This window comes from Leptopilina heterotoma, unplaced genomic scaffold (genome assembly GCF_015476425.1).
Source record: "Leptopilina heterotoma isolate Lh14 unplaced genomic scaffold, ASM1547642v1 Lhet_169, whole genome shotgun sequence".
Taxonomy (NCBI): Eukaryota; Metazoa; Arthropoda; class Insecta; order Hymenoptera; family Figitidae; genus Leptopilina; species Leptopilina heterotoma.
This window is the reverse complement of record NW_025110885.1, coordinates 123,095-150,600: the sequence shown is the minus strand read 5'-3', so window position 1 is coordinate 150,600 and position 27,506 is coordinate 123,095. Positions and strand designations below refer to the sequence as shown.

The following is a 27,506-nucleotide window of genomic DNA, read 5'->3' as shown; positions in this document are numbered from 1 at the left end:
ATAATTATTATAATTTAATGGGTATTTATAATAATATAAATAATTTAATAATTTTAATTTTAATATAATAATTAAATTCACTGTTTTACTGTTTTTAATTTTTTTAATTTAATAGCGTTATAGGCTGAAAAAATTTAATTTCAATAATAATAATAACAATAATAAAAAAATAAACAAAGTCTAATTTTAATTTTAATTCCTATTCAAGTCCCTAAAGTTTTGATCATTTTTATTACTTTCTTCAATTTTAATTTTATTACAAAATATTAATTTTCATATTTAAAAAAATTAATTTTTAATCAAGTAAAATTGTAATTAATATTATGTTTTATTCTTTCATTTAAGTAAAGAAATTATCAAAAATATTTGAGCAGAACAATTTTTTTCATTAGAAATTTTTATTCCAAATGTTCTTAAAGTTTCAAACGTTCAATTGAATTACGATATTTTTTTACTTTTTTAATTTATATTTTTTTTATACTAAAAAATTTATAACAGAAAAATTAATTCTTAACAAATTTAATTTTAATTAGTTTTTCTTTTTTGTACAAAAATTTAAAACAATATTTATAAGTGTAGAAAAAATTTTTTGTCATTTTAACGTTCAAAAACTTTAAGAAAATATTCTAATTATTTATTCGGATCTAATAATTCTTACAACTGGACTGAATAAAATGATAAATAAATTTAAATTTTCAGTCATCAAAACAATTTTATAGAATTTTACTAGAATATTTCTGTATAGAATAAACTATATGAATTTTTAGCTAAATATGAATATTAGGTAAAAATTTACACATTTACTTTTTTTACAAATATTCATTAATTATATATTATTTATATTAATATATTATTAATTAAATTTTTCATTTTTTTTTTATTTCGCACCAAAACAGTTGTATGTACATGAATTTTAATGGTGATATAAAATTGATTCGTTTTAATTAGGTATAAAATGAAAAATATTATAAATTACAATAATAAATAAATTGTAAATACTTCTGAATAAAATTAAAGAAAAGAAAGTGTAAAAAAATAATATTTTATTTACATTAATATATTTACTTCTATTTATTTACCATTTTATTGAGCCGAATAAAAATTATTAGATCCAAACCAACAATTAGAAAAGTTTTCTAAAAAATTTAAACCTTCAAATGACAAAAATATTCTTTTTTGAGTGGATAATTTCTATCCAAGATCCTAACCAACAATTTTAGAACATTTTTCTAAAAATTTAAGCCTTCAAATGACAAAAATATTTTTTTTAAGTGGATAATTTCGATTCGTATTGAAATTTTGCAAATTCTCGATAGTTTCACAAGATTCACATTTTCGCTGATTATAAAAAAGAGAACGAGGGAAAAAGAATAAATACCGCGAGGACATAAATGACAAGTATCAGAGTATAACTCATTTAATTAGAAGGGAATTCGTAGGTCTTGTTAAATGAGATGAAAAGTTAAATAAAACGAACAAAAGTTTCATTTTTCCACGACTTTTGTAATTCATCACGCGAGAAAGAACTTTTGCAATATTCTATATATATATATATATATAGACGAAAACAATTTAAGCTTCTTTTCGTGACTCAATGCGATATGTCTTTAACGAAGAAAAATGAGAATCATTAAAATATGTGACCGCGTATAAAGAGAGAGAAGAGAGGAAAAGGAGAATGCAGTAATAGCTAAATGAAATTAAGTGCGATTAAGTGTGGCTCTCTTTAAGATAGGTAATTAGAAAAAGCTTCGAATTAAAGAAAAAGAAGAAGAAAGAAAAAAAAAGAAAAAAAAAAGTAAAGCGGGTATGGATCAGAGAAGTCGGTGTGTAGTTCAGTTGCTCGATCGACCGAGTTGTTGAGTTGTGTTATACCTAGTTTATACGACGTACATTAGGCATGAATGGCATCTACTCTGCCCAGTTAAATGAGAGCAATTTAACTTCTTTAGGTTGCTTAATCAGTAGGAAGTCACATCAGCCACATAGGTATAACCTACACAAGGCATCCATATCGTACAACTTCAACATTGAGAGAAATTCTATGAAAATTTTATTCAACTCTCTTTTTCTCTTTCTCTATTTATAATATCCATCACCTTTTTATTCACCACTCTTATATACACAACTTTTTTCTCTCAACAAAATTTCCCTCCTTTTTCACTTTTTTTTTTTTAACTTTTGTTCAATTTTACTCACAAATTTTTCCGATGAAATACAGAGGGAGAAAAATTCATTTCATTCAAATAATCGATTTATGATACGCGAAGTAAAAACGATATCTTTAAAATCATTCTTAAATTGAATTCAAGCTGAAACTAGCATCCACTTAATTTTGATTAATTAAATTTTAAAGTTTTTTTTAAGAAGCTGTAACTAGCATACACTTAATTTTCCAAAATTTAATGTTGCTATTAAACAAATAAAAATATTTAACTTTAAAAATTAGTTTCTAAAATTAAGTTGCTGATGATAACTGAGTGCCAGTTTCAGCTTCATTTGAAACTTTCTTTTTGTCTTAAAACTCTCTCTTCAAAATTTCAATTATCTTTATAGATACATATAATATAATCAAAATCTTTTCCGAATTTCTTCGTAAAATTCAATTATTTTCATAAATAACAATATTCATCATAAAAATTCTATTATTTTCAAAAAGTATAGCCAAGATTTTAATTATCTTTATAAATAGCAAAATTCTTCGCCGAAATTCAATTAATTATAGAAATTTTGATAAAATTCTTTGCAAAATTCAATTATTATCTAAATAACAATTTTCATCATAAGAATTCAATAATTTTCATAATTTTTATAAAAATTGATCGTCAAGATTTCAATTATTTTAATGAATAGCAAAATTCTTTCCAAAATTCCATTATTTATAAGAATTCTAATAAAATTCTTTGCAAAATTCAATTATTTTAATGAATAACAATATTCATAATAAAAATTCAATTATTTTCAATTATTATAAAAATTTAAATTATTATTATAAATAGCAAAATTCAATTATTTTCACAAAATGATTTCAAAATAAAAAAAAAAAATTCAATTAAACTTTTTTATAAAAATTAATTCTACAGAATTGTTAGTTAAAAGTATGAAAAATTTAGATTTTTAAAGATTATTATTTAAAACCATTTCAAAACTCAATTATTCTATTATTTATGAAAATAATTGAAATTTTGACAAGAGTTTTACTAAATTTTTTTAAAAATAATTATTATTATTATTATTATTAAACATTTTAACTATTATTATTAAAAAAATAATTGAACTATTGCAAAAAATATTCTTTTTTAAATAATTGAATTCTTTTGGGAAATTTTGTTAAAATTTAGTAGATATTAAAAATAATTGAATTTTGGCGAAAATTTTTATTAATTTGTCAAGGAATTTTATTAAAATTTGTGAAAATAATTCAATTTTTATGATGAAAATTGTTATTTAAGAAAATAATTGAATTTTACAAAGAATTCTATTAAAATTGCTGTAACTAATTGAATTTCGGCGATGAATTTTGCTATTTATAAAGGTCATTAAAATCTTGACTATACTTTTTGAAAATAATAAAACTTCAAATAATGTCTAAAAAAAATTCAATTAAACTTTTTCAAATACAATTAATTCTGCAGAATTATTAGTTAAAGGTATGAAAAATTCAGATTTTCAAAGATTATTTTTTGAAACTTTTCCAAAACTCAATTATTTTATTATTTATGAAAATAATTGAAATTTTGACAAGAATTTTATTAAATTTTTTTTTTTTTAAATAATTGAATTTCGGAAAAGATTTTGATTATATGTACCTATAAAGAAAATTGAAATTTTGAAGAGAATTTTTTTTAATTGAATAAATTAATTTCTGCGTAGAATTTTATTAAAATTTCTTTTAAATACAGAATTGTTTTCTTTTGGGATATATTATTAATATAGTGGATATTGAAAATTATTGAATTGAGGAAAAATTTCAAAAATAATTGAAAGTTTTAAAAGAATGTTATTAAAATTTTTGAAAATAATTGAATTTTACTGAAGAATTTTATTGTTTATAAAGATAATTGAAATTTTGACAAAAATTTTTTGAAAGTAATTGAATTTCTGCAAACATTTGTAACTTCTCCAAAATTCAATTTCTTTTAGTGTATTTAACTAAAATTTTTCTATAAATCCATTATTTTTAATTAAAAATGTAACTAAAAAATGTAAATTTCTAATTAAATTTATTCAAAATTAAAATTTTCTAAAATTTCAAATAAAAACCTTTTGAAGTTCATCTATTTATGAAACTTTTAAACGCAACTCTTTTAAAATTCAATTAATTTTGAAATATTAAAATTATTTCATGAAATAATTTATAATTAATTATTTTACGATATTTCTTCAAGAATTAAGTTATTTAAAAAGAAATTAAGTATTGTCAGAAATAGAACAAAATTAAAGGTTTTGTATTAGAATTCGTGGTAATTTCATAGTTTATGCTTTATCAGATTTAGAGAGATTTTCAAATTTTATTACAATAATTTTACGTCACTTATAAAAAAAATTAATTACATCAGACTTTCTAAATGTTAAATTTAGGTTTTAAATTTTTATTACAATCTCTTTATGTGAAGATATCTTGAATGAAAAACATTACGATCATACTAACGTTCAAAACTTGTGGATCATTTAATTTAATGTCCCTATACTCTCTAAATCTGAATAAGTTCATATGCACTTATTTATGTTTCAAAAAACTTATTAACTTTTCTAAAAATGAAAATAAAAAATAATTCAACGATTATTATTTTATTTTTGCTTCTAATTTAAGTTATTTTATTTTTATTTTCTTTTTAAATAATCGTCTTTTAGTTTTAAGTAACAATAATCTTCCTCTTCACTTTTGAAAACGTTATTTAAATAATATGAGACTGAAGTCCACAACGTTCTTAAAAATGAAAAATCAAAGTAATATTTTTTCTTTTTTCATTGTAATGTAGCCAAGTGGACTAAAAAGTATTTTTTTTTATTTTTCAAATACCAACAATAACTTTGCAATATTTGATCGTAATAAACTCTTCCATTATTTAAAAGTTACACAAAAATTTTCAAACAGAAATTTTAAAAAAGTCGTATTTTTTAAAATTCTAGTTCCTAAGGGAAGAAAAGTATATTGAAATCAATAAAAAAAAATCAGAATTAAAAATGTTCACTAAAACAAAATTTCCTATATGCGGAAGTAATGAAATAAATCGTTGCATTATTTTTTCGTTTCCGTTTAAAAAAACCTTGCGGAGTTAAAGATTTTTCATGATATTTTTTTAACCTAAAATACTTGAAAAAATTGTTTCTTTCTTTCTGGTTCAAAAATACTGTGACGATTCAAAGATTATAGAAAGTCTATTTTCTATTTGGAAAAAAAAAATTCAGTGGAATTAAAAGTGGTTTAAATTTCCAAAGGAGTGAGTGAGAGAGTGTGAGAGAGAGAGAGAGAGAGAGAGAGAGAGAGAGAGAGGGAATTTGCGATTCGAATTTTCGGCAAAATGATTGTGGCAGTATATTGATTGTAATATACTAATGAGATTAGTTCGACCAGAGCAATTATAGTTATTCGAGAGAGGATCAATTGTGGCGTGACCCGGCTACCGATTCGGCGACTAATTATTTATTATTGACTAGAGCTATTCAAACTTAGTAGTACGGATGCAACACTCCCAGAAATGCTATCGTTTACGCAACACAATAACGAGGCCATCTAAACGCACAAATAAAGGAATTCCATTTTTGAATAGCAAAAGGGTGCCGTTTCGAGGAAAAAATTGCCTATTATTAAAAACATTGCTTAATTATTTCTCTGAATTCTTCCTCCATACATATGCAACAATTACTCACTCCTTCTTCGTTTCCCCGTTACTCTAATTTTATTTTCGAAAATAATTATTATTTTTCCAAAAGTTTTGAACGGAATTTTTGCTCTCATTAAATATTTCATTTTACCATCCAAAGAAGAAAAATAATTAAAAATTAAACATGTAGTTAAGAATTAATTTTTTTAATATACAATTTATTTTTTTGTCAACAAATGAAAATTAAAAGAAGTAAGAGATGTTCTAATATTTAAATGGGTGCTTCTTTTGAAAGTGACAATTTTGATGACTTTATTAATTTTATAAAATCTGCTTTCTAATAATTACTGGCTTCGCACTCATCTACTAAAACCGCTACTATTTACATTTTTTTTATTTATTTATTATTTATTTATTATTATATATTCATTCATTATTTAATTATTATATATTTATTATCTTTTTTTTACTATTAGCTACTATATAAATACTTTTTTTTAAATTTGTGACACTAAAAGCTACTTTTTTCTATTTTTTTTTCAAAATTTGAACTACTTTAAATCCGCTAATAGTTGAACTAAATTATTTTTAAAAATTACTAAAATTCTTCTTAGAAACAATTCAAAAAATTATTGGAAATTTTTTTGCAACAATTCAATTATTTTCGCAAATAATAAAATCCTTTGCTGAAATTAAAATATTTTCAAAATCTACAATTTTAATAAAATTTCTCAAAAGAATTCAAATTTATTTATTTATTTATCAAATATTAAAAAAACAAAAAATTCATAAAATACTTCGCAAAAAATCAATTAATATCATGAATAATAAAATTTTCACAGGAATTCAATTATTTGAAAATTCCCAGGCGAGAACTGACGCTGGATTCAGGCTTTACGGAACCTTCGTTGAGGCTTGGTCAACATTGATCAAGCCTTGGTGGGACGGCGGAACGAAGGTTGCTTCTAGCTATAATGTAACACTTATTTAAGACTGACGCTCCAGTCTTTGTTGTAGATTGGCGTTTAATGTTCAATCAATGCTGCGGAACCCTATAATGCAGGACTGAAATAAGGCTGCTTCCACTGTTCCCAAATTTACGCGTCTCTCGCGCTTATTCAATATAATATGAATATATATGAATTGTATATAATAATATTAATAATAATATTAATAATAATAATAATTATTATTATTATTATTATAATAGTAATGAATATTATTGATATTATTTTTATTCATGTTATATGCGTTTGTTTGGAAATAAGTTATTATTATAATAATTATATTATTTTCATATAAATAATATATTACTAACAATAAATTTCATTTGAAATAGTAATATTAAAAAAATAATTTTAGTAAAAGAAACCAATTTTTCTGTTAATCGGTACATTTTTTTCTCGATTTTTCAGCAGACTTTTTAATATTATTTACAAACATATTCACATTTTTTTATTCACAACACAACACACAATTTTATTATTATATATAACGCTTAAAACAAAGAATGAAAAATATTCGCTCGCATGTGGGATCGAACTCACGCACCCCGCCCCTAACGCATACCCGGAAGTCCTAAACGCACGCATTTAAACCGCTCGGCCACAGAAGGCTGGAAGGCACCTCGCCTAATCTACTATTTCAATGCCAGCGCCGTATATTCTGTATATACGGCGCGTCACTCAATATTTGTTCAGCATGGGACACCAATGTTCGTCCCATGCTCGATTCAAGACTCGGTCAATCTTGATACAATATTCAGTTTCTTTATTACCGTGTGCACTGTACAATATTATCTATAAATATTTATAAATTATTTAATATTCAAATATTTTTTATGATAATTTTATAAGTTAAATTATATATATTATTGTTTTTCTTGTATACAGTGTCAAATTATTATTTTCAAAGTTTAAGAGTTTCGTTTATCTGAAAAATTATTAGTAAAAAAAATGTTCATTAGGTAGTGATAAATATATATGCTTAGTAATTTTACACTAGGACTACTATTTTACTAATACTACTAATTTTACTATTTAGTAAATATTATCAAAAAACTATTTTTTGTCAAACGCGCGCGACTAAACACAAATAACCTTGAAACTCCAGCATTACCAACTCAACACATACGTTAAACTCTTAAGTTGGCAATGCTAAAGTCTCAAGGTTATTTGTGTTTAATCGCACGCGTTTGACAAAAAATAGTTTTTTGATAATACATATTTACTAAACAGTTAATCCTAGTGTAAAACTACTAGGCATAAATATTTATTACACCCTAATGAACATTTTTTTAACACTAAAAATTTTTCAGACAAACGAAACTCTTGAACTTTGAAAACAATTATTTGACACTGCAAGAAAAAAATAATAATGTATAATTTAACTTTATTTATATAAATTTTATATAATTAATAATAATAATAATAATTATTATTATTATTATAAAAAAAAATAATATTTAATATTTATTTTTAATTTAATATTTTTTATAATAATAATAATAATAATTATTATTATTATTATTATTATTATTATTATTATTATTATTATTAATAAATTAATAATTAATATAAATATTATACACTAGATAAATATTAATATTTATTTACCAATTGATATCTTAATAATAATAATTAATAATAATTTTTAAATAGTATACAAAATTATCATAAAAAATATTTTAATATTAATTAATTTATAAATATTTATATTTAATATTTTTAAGTGCACACGTCAATAAATAAACTGTCAAGATTGATTTAGGCTTGAATTAAGATCAGATGTTCGAGCTTCACTCACAAAGATTGACCGAGTCTTGAATCGAGCATGGAACGAACAGTGGTGTCCAATGCTGAATCAACATTGAGTGACAGTGGTATAAAGACTGCTTCAACACTGGGTTACCCAGGCTGGGCGTTCAAGGCTCAATAAATCTTCAATCCATCGTCAGCATTGGTCTTTCGCGCCTGGGTTGAAATATAATTTCCAAAGATAATTTTTTTCAAAAAAATCAATTGTTTAAAATGTTTAAATAAAATACTGTGGAAAAAATAAATGATTTTCTATAAAATTTTAATTCACAGAAATTCAATTATTTAAAAAAATTTACTGAAATTCGTTACAAGAATTCAATTATTTTCATAAATAACAAAATTCTTCACAGAAATTCAATTATTTAAAATAATTTACTGAAATTCGTTTCAAGAATTCAATTATTTTCATAAATAATAAAATTCTTCACAGAAATTCAATTATTTAAAAAAATTCTCGAAAAATGTAATTATTTTCAAAAATTTTATTAACATTTTTAGAAAGAAATCAATTGTTCATAATTTTGATAACATTCTTTATAAGTATTCAATTCTAAGTAATAATCATTTATTCTATCAATTATTTATTTTTATATTTAAATAATTGAATTCTTGTAGACTTTTCTAATAAGAATTGATTTGAAAATGGATTTCAAAAACCATTACTTGAAAATTATTTAAAATTTTAATTTCTGTGGAAAAATAAGTATTTACTTATTTATTGAACAAAAATTATTCAAGTATGATTAATTTAATTTAGAAATTATGAAAAAAATTAGTCTTTTGAAAAATTTTAATTTTTTGAATAAAGCTAATTTGAAGTAAAAATTGAAAATATTTATTTAAGTTTCCAATTAATTGGAAATTTTGTCAAATTTAATTGAAATAAATTTTATATTTAAAAAAAAATGTATTTTACTTTTAAAAGTTCTTTTGAAATAGATATAATCGAATTTCTTAAGAATTCTGACACTAAAAGTTTGAAAAATAATTAAATTTCAAAAAAAATTTAGAATTCTAGTTATTACTAGCCCTAGGTAACGAAAAAAGTGTATATTTTTTATGGAAATCAGTGAAGTACAGAATCAAATTATTTTGCAATTTTTTTAAATTCATTAAAACGTGTTTTTCTCAGTCTTCAAATTTAATTTTTCGTTAGCTACTTTTTTATTACTCTTTTCACTCTTAAAGCTACTATTTACAACTTTTTTTAAAATTAATTATATTAAGTGCGAAGCCTGTAATTTTTGGTTCCAATTTAACATCCTTAGAAAAATCGTGTCGCATTTAAAAAAGAAAACAAAAAGTTAAACAATTGTTTCACTCGATAATATTCTTTTGAGAATAATTTGATTTCGAATGTTTCAAAATAATTTGATTTCGAGTGATACACTGTAATATATATCGAAGAAGAAAAAAAGATTGCATAACAGATTTAAATATCTGTGTGCGAGAGATTGGGGTGGAGGTCGTAAATAAGAAACTGAGATAATAATTGAAAGCTTGACTTTCTGAAGAAAAAACGAGGCTACATGACTCTTTTTTTTTTTGTCAAAGAAGACAATTATGTCATGATAAAATTGCAGCAATGACAAAACACCGAAACGTAAAGTAGGAAACGAGTCGTTATAACGCTTCACAACGATTACTTACTGTAATTTCACAAAATGCCAAGAATATAGAGTTTAGCAAAATAATAGATGGGTACACAAACTGTGAGATATGCGCTTTTATTGTGCAACACCCTTTTTTATTGTACTTTCCGCAAAAGGCAGAATCGAAACATTAAAAAGTTCCTTTCTCTTCTTCACCCTCATCTCTTTATAATAAAAATAAACATTTTTCTCTCCCGAAAAAAAGTTTTCAAAAAAAATTATTTCATTAAAATTATCAATTTTATTTGACTTTAAAAATTTGCGATAAAATTTAAAATACTTATAAAATGGCTAAAATAAATTTACATAATAGTAAAGTACTTATAGTTTTGAATAATAAAGACTAATTTTTAATAAATAAATAAATTCAATTTTTTTAATTCATTTATTTTAAATTAATTATACATTAATTTACATTAATTAAGAAATTTAAATGTAGAAAAAGTTTTGAACGACGATATTTTTATTACTTCTTTTAGTTTGTATTTTATTTACAAAATTTTAGTTTTTTATAATTAAAAAAATTAGTTTTCAACTAAATAATTGTTCAGTTACTATCTTTTTCATTTCAGTTTAACAATTTTCAAAAATATTGATGCAGAAAAAATATTTCGTTCGTTTCAACGTTCAAAAATTTAGGGAAAAAAATTTAAAGGTAAAATCATTTAAACCACAAATAAAAATTGATGCAATTAAATATTTATTGAACAATGTTCAAGTGTATCTCACAATTTTAAAGAATAAAATTTTTTATTTATATTTCCATCAAAAAGTAACGAATTTTCAAATAAAAATTGTTAAACTTTTATTTGAAAATCCGATACTTTTTGATGGAAAAATAAAGAGGACTAATTTTTATTGAAAATAAATTTTTCAAAAAACGATATTAAAAAATAATCGAAAAATGTAAAAAATTGATTTTGAAAGAATTAAAAATTGTTTGCTATTAATTTCTTTTTGTTTAGTAAATATTTTTATCAAAAATGTAAAATTGTTTTATTACTTATTTACTTAAGAAGAAAGTCTTAAGTGGAAAATTTAAAAATTCTATTTTCGGGTAGTAAAAAAAAAAGTTTGAAATTAATTTTTTTTTCCTTCTAAAAACATGAATGTATAAAACCACTTTCTGAAGCATTGATGCATCAATGTATACAAGAAAGTGCATCGCCCTACATGAGGCCTTTATTCAGGAACAATAAGTACACGAAAAGTGGATGATAAATCCTTTCGTACTGAATGTAAAAACTTTTTTTTTTCTTTTTTTTCAAGCTGTTTCTTTTTCAGCACTTTTATGGCACTTCTTAAATCTATATGTATGGTTGTAACTTGTTGGGAATTCGCGCAATATTTACAAGAGTGTGTATAATTTTCGCGTAAAATTATAATTTTGACGAAAATTTTACACTCAACCGGAATAAAATACGAGTAGTTTAAAATTTCTGTTTGAAAGTTTCAAATTATATCAAAATAAACTATGTTTTAAAATAAATAAAATTTTTCTTTGAATTTTACAGATTTTAGACTTAATTTTGGAATTGTTTTTATGACAATTATTTATTTGCATAAAAATTTTTTTTTTTAATAGATTCTATTTCTTTTTGAATAGTTTCTATTTGCAAGTTCTTAAAATTTTTCAAAAAGTAATTTTATTACTATTTTAATTTTCATTTTAATTCAAATAATGGGTAAAACGTGACTATTGTTAAATAAATATTTAATTGCGTCAATTATTTGTGGTTCAAATAATTTTCCCTATAAATTTCTTTTCCTAAAGTTTTGAACTTTCAATCAAACGAAATATTTTTTTGTGCTTCAATATTTTTGAAAATTGTTATAAACTGAATTAGAAAATATTGAAACTGAACATTTATTTAGTTAAAAATTAATTTTTTTTATCATAGAAAATAAAAGTTTGTAGATAAAATACAAATTAAAAGAAGTAATAAAAATATCGTCGTTCATTTAAACGTTCAAAACTTTTGATAAATTAAAATTTTTTAATTAATATCTATAGTAATTATTAAAAATAGTTGAATACAAAAAAATTGCGTTTACTTGAACATTCAAATTTTTAGTTCTAATATTAATAATAATATTAATTAATAAATTAAATATTAATTAATAATATTAATTAAAATTAAATTGATTTGTTTATTTATTAAAAATTAGTCTTTATTTCAAAAGTACAAGTATTTTATTATTATGGAAATTTATTTGACCTTTATTGTAAGTATTTTAAATTTTAGCGCAAAATTTTATTTTAAAAACAATAACAGGTAACGAAACAAAAGCTTTGTTGAACAAATATTTTAATTTTAAACTTTTATAGTTGAGAAGACGAAAGTTTCGTTGACAAACGAAAATTTTGTTGTGTCAGCTAACGTGGTGTGTTTGCACAAATATCAATCAAATGTTTTGTATAGTCAAAGACAAATATTTTTCTGCACTTGCTTCAAAATTTACTTTAAAATAAAAAAAAGTAAATTTAAAACGAATTTAAAATAAATTTTCAATAATTTTTCAATCTATCTGAAAAATTAATCATTTAAATATTCTTAAATCTTTTTCGCATTTTAATTTTTTTCTATTTTTATTTCACTTATTCATTCCCAATTGTACTTCTTTCATTTTCTCTTTTTCTATTTGCATTATTATATATTTTCCACTAGATTTTCCTAAAGTTTTGAATATTCAAATAAGGGAAATTTATTTTCTGATAAAATATTTTTAAAAATTCCTATCCAGAAAAGAAAAATAATAAAAATCAGACATTTACTTAGTTGAGAATTTTTGTAAAAAATATAAATTATTTTATTTATTATATAATGTTTCATTTTTTAAACAATAATATTAAATAATGATTTCTTGAAACTTTTACGATGTCTTTGAACGGATTTAAATAGTTAATTAAAGATGTTCAACAACGCTCAATAAAAATCTTTAATAAACTATTAAAACAGTTCAAAGGACTCGTAAAAATTATGAATCAGTATAAAAAAACAGAAATAAAATAATAAATTTTTAAACTATTTACTAATATTTATTAATTTTCCATTATTAAAATAATGAAAATATTAAAGGATAAATAAAAAGAAATTAATTAACGATTATCAAACGAATATCAAAATAATTTTTCAGTTAATTAAATTTTATTTCTTCCAAAAAAGTAATTGTTTGTTTTTAACTTTAGTTGTTTAATAATTGAATTTTTATTTTTAAAAATAATCTGATTCAAGTAAATTTGCGCACTTAACAGTAGCCAAGTAATCGATTATTTGAATCAAATAAATTTCATCCCTAACGTATATTGAATTTCAATTTAAAAAAATTTTCTCTCTCCGAGAGTTAGAAACGAAGATATAAAAAGATATAAAAAATATAAAACAGTAGAAAAAAATATAAAAATAGAGAAAAATATAAAAAAAAGAAAAAAAATATAAAAATAGAGAAAAATATAAAATGAAAGAAAAAAAAATAAAAAAGCATAAAGAAATGTTAAAAAGATATGTAAAAATATAAAAAATACGTAAAATAAATAAAAAAATGTGTTAAAAATAAAAAATGTATAAAAAATATATAAAATACAAAAAATTTAAAAACATAAGAACAGAAAATACAAAAAGTATATAGAAAATACCAAAAATATAAAAAATATAGAAAATACAAAAATATAAAGAATATTAAAATATGAAAAATGCAAAATACTTAAAAATGGACATAAAAGTAAAAAGGACATAAAAAGGTAAAATATACGAAAAAACAAAAGACAAAAAATACATAATTGTGTTAAAAATGAAAAATTATGTATAATTTGTAAGCTAGCGAATATGATCAAGATAAAGTTAGAAGGTTGATCGATTGGTAAAAAGGTATTTAAATTTTCCACATTGCGAGAAACAATATTATAATAGAGAAGGGAAAGTAGATTGTTGCCTTCGAAGTTTTCTAGGAAGTTATTAACCCCTGGGAAGGTCAGAATCATTTAAGTCACCGCGTATTGGCCGAAATTAGCGAAAAAAAATTTTCTTCTCTCTCTCTCTCTCTCTCCCTTTGCTCTCTTTGCTCTCTCTCTCACACTGAGAGTATATCGACACATTGCTTTTTTCGTTTATTAACTGCATCTTTACTACTTCCTACATCGATAGTTATAAAACTCGAATATAACAAAACACAGAAGTATTACTTGCGCGCGTTGAAAACTTGAATCATTTTTGAGTTGTGCTTGGTAGTGAGAATATCTGTCGAGTTGAGGATACGGTGATTATTACTAGTTATGATATGTTACAATGCAGCAAGTGTATCTGAACAGTAATGCTTCGTTTCTTTTACGAAGCGAAAGGGCAATTCGTAAGTGGTTAGCTTCTCTTTTTTTTTGTCGTTCAGATTTTGAATATGTAAACATGTGCCCAGCATATATATTGTATTAATTACGCCAAACGGAATTTTATCTAATTTGTTTATTTAAAAATTTACCCTTTCGTACTAAGGTACGCGAAAATTAAATTCATTTAATTTACAAAACCAGAGAAAATTTTCTTTATACCAAATATAATTTATTTGAGTTAAATAAAAGTATGTTTGTCTCAGAGCCAAGTAGGTTATTTATTTGTTTTGAATAAAAATCTTATTCGACTTAAATAAAACTTTTATTTGAACCAAATAAAATTTATTTGAAACAAATAAAAAGTCAAGTTGGTTCTGAGTCAAATATAAAAATTTTTATTATTTATGAAAATAATTGACTGTTAGAAAAGAGTTTTATGAAAGTTTTGTTTAATTATTAAATTCTTTTGGAGAAGTTTTTATTATAATAGTAGATATTAAAAATAATTGAATTTCGAAAAATTTGTAAAAATAATTGAATGGTTTGAAAGAATTTTATTAAATTTTTTAAAATTTTTCCAAGAATTTTATAAAAATTTTTGAAAATAATTTTTTTTATTTCAACTTTTAGCGAATTTAAAACAGTAAATTAAAGGTTTGAGTAGATGAGTGTGAAGTCTGGAAATAGTAAATTTTACTAATAAATTAGTAGAAATTACTATTTTTTAGTAAAATTTACTAATTCAACAGCAAAAAGTCAGTTATTAATTCAAATTAGTAAACATTTTCCTAATTCAAATTCAGAGAGTAACTTATCTAATTTCTTCAAATTATTTGTTTTATTAATAATTAATTATTTCAATAATTTACTTTATCCAATTAAAAAAAAACTAATATCGGAAATTTTAAATAAATCTCAAAACAGATTTTTCAACAATTTTATCAAATTGAAAATATTAATTCTAGGGCAAATAATATCGAGAATGAAGGACACGATTTATAAAAACTAAAATATGTATCAGCTGTCTGGAGATGAATTAATAAAAATAAAAATTGTTTTTTTAAGTAATCTTCTTAAATAAAGAATATCACTGATATCTTTGACTGAATCTCGTTTAATCAAAAGGACAAGAGAGTAATTTTTTTTTCTTTTCGAATTTCAAAGATTTTCATCAATGATTGATGACTGATGGTATCAATAATTGGTCATTGTATTTTTACTTCTCTCTTTAAAAAAAAAAAGTGTCAAAATGAAAAACTCAAGAAAGAAAATTAGTGTCATTAAATTCATATTTTGTGTTTCTTAAACGATAAAAGAAGAAAATAGTAAAAAATTGTAAATGTGAAAAAGTAAATAAATATAATCGTGTAAATGAAAAAAAGTAAATAAAATATAAAATGTGTGCCGGTATCAATTGCCAACAACTTCACTGTGTGCAGAAAAACTGCACAAGGGAAAACTGCATAAGAAAAAAAATTTTTTAAATAAAATTATTAAATTTATTTCAAAAACAAAATAAATTTAAAACTGCATACCATAAAACTGCACACGATTTAAAATTACAAAATTAAAGAAAATAATTAATTTGAACTGCATACAAGCAAATTTAAAAAATAAAATTATTGTCTTTAATTCAAAAACTGAACAAAATTATGATCCTAAAGTTCTGAACGTTCAAATGAACGAAATTGATTTATATCTTCTTTAAATTCCATTTTGATTACAATCATTTTGAGTCACTATTAAAAAAATTAATTTTTAAAGTTTTTAAACGTAGAATCTAAGTTTTAAATTTTTATTCGAATCAGTAATTTATGAAAATATTTTTAATATAAAATATTTCGTTCATTTGAACGTTCAAAACTTATGGATCATACAAAATTAAACTGCATACGAGAAAACTACAAACAATTCAAAATTAATACAAATTTTTATTAAAAAAAAAATATAATTAATTTGAACTGCATATGAGCAGTTTTATTTTATTTTTTTATTAAAAATAAAAATAAGCTTAGGTTAAATTTTTCCGCATATTTTTTATGAAAATTTGTAACTTTTAATCGTGTTTTCTAGTATGCAATTTAAATTTGTTCAGTTTTCGAATTAAATTAAATAAGTTTATTTTAAAAATTTGCTTTTATGCATTTTTTCTGTATGCAGTTCATTGCATACAGTTTTCCTGAATCCAGTTAAAATGCCGGCAATTGTAACCGCCCCCAAAAAATAAATAAATATAAAAGAAAAATATAAGAAATTAAAATAAATATAGAAGAAAATTTATAAAAAAGAAAATAAATTAAAAGGTGATTATGAAAAAGTAAATAAATTAAAAACTGCAAAGTGATTATGAACAAGTAAATAAATTAAAAGGTGATTAGGTATAAAAAATTAAATAAATTAAAAAGTGATGATAAAAAAGTAAATAAATTAAAAAGTGCTTATGAAAAAGTAAATAAATTAAAAAGTGCTTATAAAAAAGTAAATTAATTAAAAAGTGCTTATGAAAAAGTAAATAAATTAAAAAGTGATTGTAAAAAAGTAAATTAATTAAAAAGTGCTTATGAAAAAGTAAATAAATTAAAAAGTGATTGTAAAAAGTAAAGAAATTAAAAAGTCAATAGTACAGAAAATAGTAAATATAAAAAAGTGACCAAGAAAATAAAGAAGCAAGAAAGAACCCCCCCAGGAAGAGAAAGAGATTATTTTCTCTTGAATTATATAATAGTTAAAGATTAAAAGACGCTGAATTAAATAAAATTTTTTTCACGCAGGTGCCAATTGCACTCAACCGGCAATCGAAGACTTTCCGCATGATATCTTCGACGAGAAGCAACGGCAAAGCGGAGCCGTCATTGTTCATGTCATCGTTTCTCTTTACCTCTTTATAGCATTAGCAGTAGTATGTGATAAGTTTTTCGTACCTGCCGTAGAAAAAATATGCCACGGTAAGAGAATTTCAATTTTTTATTTTCAAACTTTTGACTCACAATATTATCACTAATTTTTAATTTAACAAAACTTTTTAATAAAAATTAACTTTTAATTAAAATTTCTGGATTCAAATTTTTGCATTAAAACAATTTAACAGAACTGTTTAACAAAAATTAAATTTTTATTCAAATTTGCTGGATTCAAATCTTTGCATTAAAACAATTCAGTTTAAAAAACAACTTCTTTTTAGTTAAAAAATTCATGTCCCTCTTTTTTTTATGCATAAATTTTTGCAGCACTTTCGATGTCGAAAGACGTGGCCGGTGCAACGTTTATGGCGGCAGCGACGTCAGCACCTGAATTATTCGTCAACGCCATTGGAACCTTTATCACAGAAGGTGATATTGGCGTTGGAACGATAGTAGGATCTGCGGTATTTAATATCTTAGCAGTTCCAGCTTGCTGCGGAATTGGTGCTGGAATGGTTAGTAAATTTGTTTCATTCCTTTTCGTACATCGAAGTACATTTTTGAAAAAATTATTCAAATTTACTTGCAGACTAGCAAAATTCACTTTGAAAATAGTAGAAAAATTATAACCGGTTCTTTGACCATGATCCTCAATTTTTTAATTTCTACCAGAAAAACAGTTTTCCTCATTTGTACATTCAAAACTATTAATAGAAATGGAAAAATTACAATAAAGAATTATTAAAGTTTAATAAAGAAAATGATACTCGAAAAAAATGAATCAACATCACCGAAAAAGAAACTTTGATAAAAAAGGATTTTCAACCCAATTCACAAATCCATAACTTTTCAATTATTAACGCCGATTCATAAATAACCGATTTACACCCTTTTCCTGTCATCAGCGGGATTTCAAAGATGAAAAAGAATTGTTCACAGTTCCGAAAATGGAAAGTCAATAGTTCATAAGCCGCTTGATTTTTATTTTTCTTTCTCTTATTTTCGTTAATTGTCCTTGAACCCAGAGCTTTTAAAAATCCTGATTTTATATAATAATATAAGGATATTATTACTGTAACTCCTTCAAAATTATTTTCATCATTTCAATTCAATTATTATTTTCTACAATTCTTAAATAAAATTCATCTTTAAATCAAATTATTTTTATAAAATTTTTAATAAAGTTCTGTTGAGAATTTTCAAATTCATTTGTTTACAATTTAATTTTACGAAATTTCAATTTATCGGAAATTCTTCAATTAAATATATACATTTGAAAATAAAAACTTGAAATAATTTTTAAAAATTTCGATTAAGCTTTTTAAAAAATATTAGTTGCACAGTATTTTTAATTAAATGTATAGAAAATTCAAATTTTCAAAGATTTTAATTTGAAACTTTTACAAAATTTAATTATTTCTAAAAAAAAAAATTGCAATTATTAGTAACTTCCCCAAAATTCAATTATTATCTAAAACTTTTACCTGAAATTAATTTTTAAATCAATTTTTATTAGAAAATTCTACGAGAATTGAATTATTTGAATAAAAACAGATAATTTATTGAATAATTGAATATTTCTTAAAATTGAAATCATATACATAATTTTATCATAACAAATTAAAAAAATTGAATTCTTTCGACGAATTGTAATAACATTTTTAAGAATAATTATATTTTTCGAGGAATTCGATTAAAATTGTATTAAAAAGTAATTGAAATTCTATCAAAATTGCTTTTAAAGTTTTAAATAATTGAATTCTTTTGGGAAATTTTATTAAAATGATAGATATTCAAATTATTGAATTAAGAAAATTGCATTAATTTTGAAATTAATTGAATTTTGCAATAAATTTTCTTAAAGTTCAAAAAATAATTTAATTTTGTCGAGAAAAATTTTGCTATTCATTTATATATAAAGATAATTAAAATGTTGACTGCAATTTTTTATGATTTTTTGGAAGTAATTGAATTTCTGCGAAGAATTTTATTAATTTTGAAAATAATTGAATTCTTGTGATGAATAAATTGTTATCTATGAAAGTAATTGAATTTTATAATGAATTTTATTAAAATTCCTGAATAAAATTAAAGTTTGTCGAAGAATTTTGATATTTATAAAGATAATTGAAATGATGACGAGTATCGTTTTTTTAATTTTTGAAAATAATTGAATTTCTGGAAAGAATTTTAATATTTATTAAGATTGCGTTAAAGTAAATTATTGTCAGAAATAGAAAAAATTTAATGTTTTTTTTAGAATTCGTGGTAATTTCATAATTTATAAATCAGACACAAAAATTGAGAATATTGTTATAACTTCTAAACATTTAAGTTTTTTTCCAGTACTTTTAATAAAATTCCCTGATTTTTTCTTGATTTCCCTGACCAATTCTACTTTTCCTGACTATTTTCTGAATTTACTGATTTCCCTGACCTGTGGCAACCCTTTATTTAATAATATATATTGGTTTTCTTATAATTTTTTGTTTTTGAATTCAAAACTTTAAACAAGAGTACTAGTAGAAGGATAAAGAATTTAATTTCCAACAATTTAAAGAAAAGTTGCATTTGAATAAAAATGAGAAATATTTGTTGAGTATTAGGTTGTAGGTTACTTAGATGGTTTCTTATTGATAGGAAATTGTAATTGTAATTTTTTATTCAGGTGCAACTTTTAATTGTTTAAAATGTTGAAAATTTAATTCTTTATGCTTCTTCCACTAAATCGAATTTAAAATTTATTAATTTATCGTTTTCATATATAAAATACGAAATCATGACATTGGACTAAATATTTTATTATGAAACTGAAGTTACCAATGTTTTCGTTAACCTTAATTCTACTACAAAAAATTATTTATCTTTGGCCATTAGAGATTTATGTTTAGCTATTTAAGATTTATATTTAGCTGTTAGAGATTAAGCTTCAGATATTTAAGATTCATCTTAAGCTATTAAAGATTTATAATTAGCTATCAAAGATTTGTCTTTAACTTTGATCCTTTTTTTGTCTCGATTTGACATGCTTTGAAAAATTATGCTACGAAAAATTATTTATCTTTAGATTCTTTCAGATTCTTTGTTGGATTCTTCCTAGAGTCAAAGTTGACTAAAAAACCTATTTTTAAGTGAAAATTTAATTCAAATCATAATTAAAATAAAAACATGTTTTTGATTTAAATCCTGATGTAAATCAAGTTGATTAAAATCATAACAACCCTAAATTGAACCCTTCTCCACCATTCTCTTAATTTTACAAGATATATCATTGCTGCATTAATTTTCTGCAACATCACTATTCTATTAATTATTTGTCACTAGTTATGCCATTAATTTCTTGTCTCTAAGTCATTTTATTAATTTCTCGTCTCTAGTTTTATCATCATACACAATGTGCTAATTGTATTTTGTTTTGCAGGTGGTACCACTTGATTGGTGGCCCGTTAGCAGAGACTGTCTAGCATACGGTGTAACCGTGGCAATTTTAATTTGCATCATACACGACGAGAGGGTTGAATGGTATGAAGCATTGACACTCGTTCTGCTTTATATCGTTTACATTGCCGTCATGTACTGGGATAAATCATTCCAAAAATGCGCGCGATTTGGCGCAAAAAAAGGCGAATTACCTCCAGATGAATCTCACGTGAGAACAGGTAATTCATTTTTAAACCTACCTTATCAATTTTTAAACCTATCTTATTAATTTTTAAACCAATCTTTAAAAAAATTCCTTACAAAATTTAAAAACACTGTTTAGAAGAATTCAGAAACACAATATAAAACACTAACATCTGTAGTTTTAACTTTTGAATCCAATTCGTTCGCCTTTCAATTTTCAGTATCAAAAACAAAATTCAATTTCCTCCAATAAGTAAATGTAATACGAAAACTAAAAATTTAGACATGTTCTCAATTCCACAAGTCGAGAAGGGTGGAGGTCACGGGGAGTGAAGAGCTTCCATAAGTAAAATTGATTTCAACGAACGTGAACTGATACAAAGATCAATGTATCGTACGTGATCTCTTATAATCGATGTCAATGATTATTAAATGAAGAGTATGGCTGGAATCACGTACTAAAAAACGTCACGATACTGACTAATGAACCATTATTTACATTTTGCAAACATTATCCGTTTTCCAATTCTTATTTTTTTTTGTATTAACATCTACTGCATCACTATTAACTTAAAATTGTCAAATTGCAACAAAATATCAAAAATCTGGATCAAATAAAAATTTGGAACAAATTTTTTCTTTCGATTTGATTCAATTTGGTACCAATTTAATACTTTCAAGAAAAACTACAGTAAAACACAAAAAAATCCATTTTTATTTGTTTTTCGGAAAATAAATTGCATTTCCTTCTGATATTTGAAAACTCAGATTCAATCAGATAATTTATGAATAAACTTGAATATTAGATAACTCGTTGCATCGATATACAGTGTACGGATTGTACTATTCACAAGTGCACACATTCACGGTCAAGAGGTGTTTATTTACAAAAAGAATTTGAACAATTTCTGAAAAAAAATTTTTGTCGCGTCGCGCGTAAAATTATTTAATCAAAGTGCGAAGAAAAATGATAATCAGTACATATCAATATTGACATTTTTGATTCACAGCTGACGCTGGAGATATTCACTTATCAAGATCCGATAAGGTGCAATCATCAACAGATCGCGTGGAGCAAATTGCAACAATAGATGTGCCTTTGCAAAATGGTGGCACCAAAACACAGGAGGAAAATCACGAGCCTGGTGAGCTTTTCGCATAATTAAAAAAAAATTATTAAATAGTTAAGTACCTAATTTAAAATAGTACATTGTACACCATTAGGTGTACAATTTTTATCTTTTTTAGAAAAGATAAAAATTGTGGGCGTTTCCGAAAATTCATATTATTTCTTTCCTATTCTGTATCACTGAATAAATACTTCATTTTGAAGTTTAACGTGGTCTTCATGAAGATTTTTGACTTTAGATTTTGGAAAAAAGCCTGTTTCACAGTTCATGAAAATTTCGTAGGGGGTCCGAAGATTTTAATTTTTTTATTCTGTATCATTCAATAAACAATCTATTAATATATCATTTTTTTCACTTCTTTTTTATTGAAAATTCAATGTTTAGTATTTTTCGGTCATAATACATTCATACTATAACGGATGATTTTTGAAGTGTTGCGTTTGGAATTTTTATAGATAACTGAAATTATTTCTGTTAAATATTAAAAATGATTACGCTATTAATTTATTATAATTTATTAACAATGCAATGTGTTTAACCCCAATTTTTTTCTACGTATAGAGTTTAATAATATTTCAAATAAAAAATGAATATTTCAGTGTCTCGATCGTTATTTTGTTCTAAAAATGTGTTTCTATTTAAAAAATCAATTAACTTCTTTTGCTTGCATACTGAACACTACTGCTATAAGAAGCAAAAACAGAATTAAACATTTAGAACCATTGCAATTTATTTTTTTAAATATTTGATGCAATTTTTACCGACCAACAGTTCGTCATAAAATTGAGAACTTTTTCTTTGCGGTGTGGTAAAATTTACCACTCGGAAAAGTAACTTTCTTCGTTTTCTCCGTAAGTGGAAGTTTTCTGTCATTAATAATAGTTAGAAGTAATTTAAAAGTTGTGAAATCATTCGAAGGAGAGGTCGTTTTTAAGAGGTTGAAATTGATTTTTTTTCTTAGAATACGAATACGAATTGCTCGTTTGGCCGTCGCAAAGTGGATGGATTCGAAAGACTGCATGGATACTTACCTGGCCGATTCACTTGATATTCATGTGCACTATACCAGATTGCGAGAAGCCTCGATTTAAAAAATGGTTTCCGATTACTTTCCTTATGTGCATTGTCTGGATTGGTTCGTTAAGTTACGTGGTTGCATGGATGATTACAATTATCGGTAAATAATATTTATTTCATTACGGCTATTCTCTTTTTCTTTCTTTCATTCTTTGCTTCTTTTCCCTTTTTTGCTTCCTTTTTATCTTCTTTCTGTTTTCATTTCTACTTTGTTTTCTTTCTTCCTTTTTCTGATTTCTTTTTTGTTCTTTCTTTTTTCTTCCTCCTTTTTTTGCTCTTCTTCTTTTCTTCCTCTTTTTTTGTTCGTTCTCTTTTCTTTCTCCTTTTTACTTTTTGCCTCCAGACAAATCGATTAGTCTGTATATTCATGCTTTCTCAAAATTTTCTCCATAATGGTGATAGTCTCCAATAATTTTGTGTAAATTAATTTACAAATTGTGAATGTAAACCGAAAGTGAAATTTTTAACTTATTCTTTAGGAGATACATTGAAGATACCGGATTCTGTAATGGGTATCACATTCCTAGCGGCTGGAACCAGTGTACCAGAAGCTGTATCTAGTGTAATTGTTGCCAAACAAGGTATGTGGTCACATCATCATCACTCAATGATTGATAATACAGATATCAAAAGCAGCGCATTGCATTAATATTCCTCAACTGTCACAAGTAACCAATTGTCATTTGACAGAAAGCGTCTAACAGAAGAGTCAGTTCGACATACTATTACAAATATCCCTACTATCATTTTTGGAATCCTTTTATCCTTTCTTTATAGAATTATATTTGCTATTAGCTATTACAGATTTTTCTTTTAGATATTAAAGGTTTATCTTTAGCTATTAAAGATTTTTCTTAATCTACCAAAGATAAATCTTTAACAGTTACAGCTAAACATAAATCTCTAATAGCTAAAGAAAAATATTCTTTCGTAGCACAATTTTTCTAAGGACATCAAATTGAGACAACTTTATTATGTTTCTTGCCTCAATTCAATATCCTACAAACATACCAAAATTGTAACAACTTTGGTGTGTTTTTTGTCTTAATTTGATGTCCTTAGAAAAATCCTGAGTCTTCTTAAAACAAGTATAATGAATATTTTTAATAAATTTTCAGGTCACGGTTCCATGGGCATAAGTAATTCAATTGGTTCGAATACCTTTGACATTCTCCTCTGCTTGGGACTTCCTTGGCTGATAAAATCCTCCTTTTCGCCAACTCAACCAGGAAAACATTACATCAGTATAAATTCAGCGGGCCTTGAGTACAGTGCAATTTCCTTATTATCGACACTATTGCTACTGTACATTGCCTTCGCATCGAATAAATTTCAACTGGACCAAAAAGTAGGACGCATCTGCTTATGTATGTACGCGGTCTTCCTGATTTTGGCCTCTCTCATCGAGCTCAACGTATTCTTTAGGGTGAATTTACCCACTTGTCAGAGGACGGTCAAGTGAATCTTACAACGTTCCTCGGGTCACTTCAAATAGACCTCTCACTTGTTCCACACACGTTTTATCAAAATACTCTCCAACATTCATTCATCGAATTTACCACATTCGTGTATGCAAAGAGAGACCAAAACTCTTCGTTCTCGTCGATCTAGAACTCAAAATATTTTTTTTTCCCAATCATCTCCTTTTTATCAACGAACAATTTCTCGGTACTTTCACTCACAACAATTTTTTTTCTTTTGCTAACTAATTATCCATTTATAAAAAAAAACTATTGACCTAAAAATTAATGACCGAAATCAAAATTTCTCTCAAAGAAATTCTAAATCGAATTCTATTTTGTAAAAAATTTAAATTTCTAAGATTCGAAATTGATTTTTCACAATTAATTTAAAAAACTAAACTCAACATTCGTTGTGAGTGACATTATTTCGAGAATCAATTTCACGATACTGCAAGATAATTCATTTGAGAAAAATATTTTGTTTCATCAAGAAAATTGGTAAATTTGGTTACAAAGAGATTATTCAAAACAAAGTTAAATTCAAATCAAAATTTTTTTTAACAAAATTCGTTTTAATTAAAAAATTGTATTAACAAAATATTTTTCCCTTCGTTTAAGTTTAGACATTATGATTTTTCTTAAGTTATATATATTATTATTAAAGTTTATAAAAACAGGTCCTTATTCTATCTGCTCGTACTCGCATCGTGTAATCTTTCAATTTTAATTATAAAGCAAAAAAAATTAATTAATTTATTTTTTAATTCATGATTAGTTACATAATCAAGAGAGACTATATTCCCGTGTGTTAAATTTTCGAGAGTGGAGAACAGAATTTAGACCTCGAAAAAGATCACAGAAATCAGAGTTAAATAGTTAGCAAGCATCCATCAAGAGAGATGTGTTTAACGGTTCAGTAGTTACAGATCACTTCAGTCAGACATGAGCGGATCTCCATTCTAATTGCTACCTAAAATAACTCCCCGGAGAATTTAATTCCTAAAAGCGAATGAAAATCGGAAATAAAAAATTTTTTTTTTCTTCGTTTCTATTTTTTTGTAATTTACTTTCAACGTAACAAAATTATTTTATATTTTAGCATTCAGTGAACAATATAATTTCATTTATATTATTGAATTATTTCGTTGAAATTTTTTTTTTACATGAATTGGAAATAGAAAAAAATATTCGGTATTCTATTTTTGATGGATGCTTGATTTTACACAGTTTTACTCGAACTATATTATATAGTGAAATAATATTGAATGAATCTCAAAGGAATGAATCTCAACTATATATAAATATATTTTAGTTAAGTGCAAAGTTAAGATATTTTTAGATGTTTGTCTATTTCGGCTGATCAAAGTGTTCTGTATTATTTACTGCACATGTTAAACATCATTCGTCTTGCAAGATTTTGTTTTTTTTTAGGAAATATTATTAATTAATTAATTCTCAATTTGTAATATTTACGTGTATAATAGAAATTTCCAAATTTCAAGAAAACTTTTTTTTTTAAGTTTCCCCTCCTTTGTTCAATACTTTTAGTCAATGTATATTAAATTTTTAATTATTTTATGAAAAATAAAAAATACTATTTTGAACAAATTGAATGATTATTTTTAAGATCGTAAACATATTTTTAACTTCCGAATTATATTCTTTCCGAATAAATGAATGGAATTCAAAGCATAAAAAATTAACTTAAATTCCATTAAACCTATCTCTCTAAAATTGAATTAGTAAAAATATTATCTAATTTGAATTAGCGACTGATTTTTTGCTTTTGAGTTAGTAAATTTTACTAATAAATAGTAATTTCTACTAATTTATTAGCAAAAGTTACAAATTGAAAAGCAAAAAGTCAGTCACTATAATTCAAATTAGTGAATTAAAGAATTTAAACAAAAAACTGACACTGAATAATTAATCAGGATTGTCACAAAAATTTGATTTTGTTTCATTATCCAGACAAAATTTTGATTTCTTTTTAATTCTTATTAAACAAATTTCAAGCGACGTTCAATTATAAAAAAAAGGATCAATTTTAGGAAGAAAATATTTAATCAATAAGTTTAAGACTATCTTCCAATTTTAAAAATAAAATTTAGTTTTACTATGACGAACTTCCTTCCATTATTTTTTTTTTAAATTTCAATTAATTATTTTTAAATTAATCTGAGATTTCAATTATTTTAAAAATTTTCAATTACTTGTTTCTAAAATTCCAATTGTCTTTAAAAAATAAAATTTAAATATTTTAGAAACCTAACTTATCAAAATTTTAAATAAAATTATTTGAGTTAAATAAAAATATATTTTATTTTATACCTATATATTTTATTTTATTGAACAAAAGTTTTATTAGAAATAAATAAAACTTTTATTTGAAACAAATAAAATATTTAGTTGGTTCTCTTTCTTTAAGAAAGTTATTCTAGAATTTAATTGTTCTAAATAAATTTAATTATTATAGAAATAAATATCGAGGTATTATTTAAAAATTAATTATGATCGAAAAGGTTTTAATGAGAAAAATATCAAAGAGAATTGAAGGTTTCTAAGTTTTTCAAAAATAATTTTAAATACCAAAAAACAGAATTTTTGTAGTAATTTTAAAAATTCTGTTTCTTTTAATTGCTTGGAATAATTTTTTCCGAATTTTATGTGAAAAATAAAAAACACGTAT

The 27,506-nt window shown here is 23.5% G+C and overlaps 1 protein-coding gene across 4 annotated transcripts in view; it reads left to right on the top strand.

Annotated features, from left to right (window-relative positions):
• The window catches only part of LOC122499510 (sodium/potassium/calcium exchanger 3), a 38,577-nt gene extending 12,239 nt beyond the window's left edge, over nucleotides 1-26,338 (top strand). For 3 of the 4 annotated variants that reach the window (XM_043607911.1, XM_043607909.1, XM_043607910.1), the window contains exons 2-8: nucleotides 17,395-17,568; nucleotides 17,851-18,038; nucleotides 20,945-21,182; nucleotides 22,158-22,292; nucleotides 23,239-23,454; nucleotides 23,834-23,935; nucleotides 24,473-26,338. In XM_043607911.1, coding sequence (XP_043463846.1) covers nucleotides 17,859-18,038; nucleotides 20,945-21,182; nucleotides 22,158-22,292; nucleotides 23,239-23,454; nucleotides 23,834-23,935; nucleotides 24,473-24,816 — 1,215 coding nt within the window. In that variant the 5' untranslated portion in view covers nucleotides 17,395-17,568; nucleotides 17,851-17,858 and the 3' untranslated portion in view covers nucleotides 24,817-26,338. Of the gene's footprint in view, nucleotides 1-14,530; nucleotides 14,647-17,394; nucleotides 17,569-17,850; nucleotides 18,039-20,944; nucleotides 21,183-22,157; nucleotides 22,293-23,238; nucleotides 23,455-23,833; nucleotides 23,936-24,472 lie in introns of those variants that run through there. The other variant, XM_043607907.1, reaches the window with a different exon arrangement.
• The last annotated feature ends 1,168 nt before the right edge of the window (nucleotides 26,339-27,506 follow it).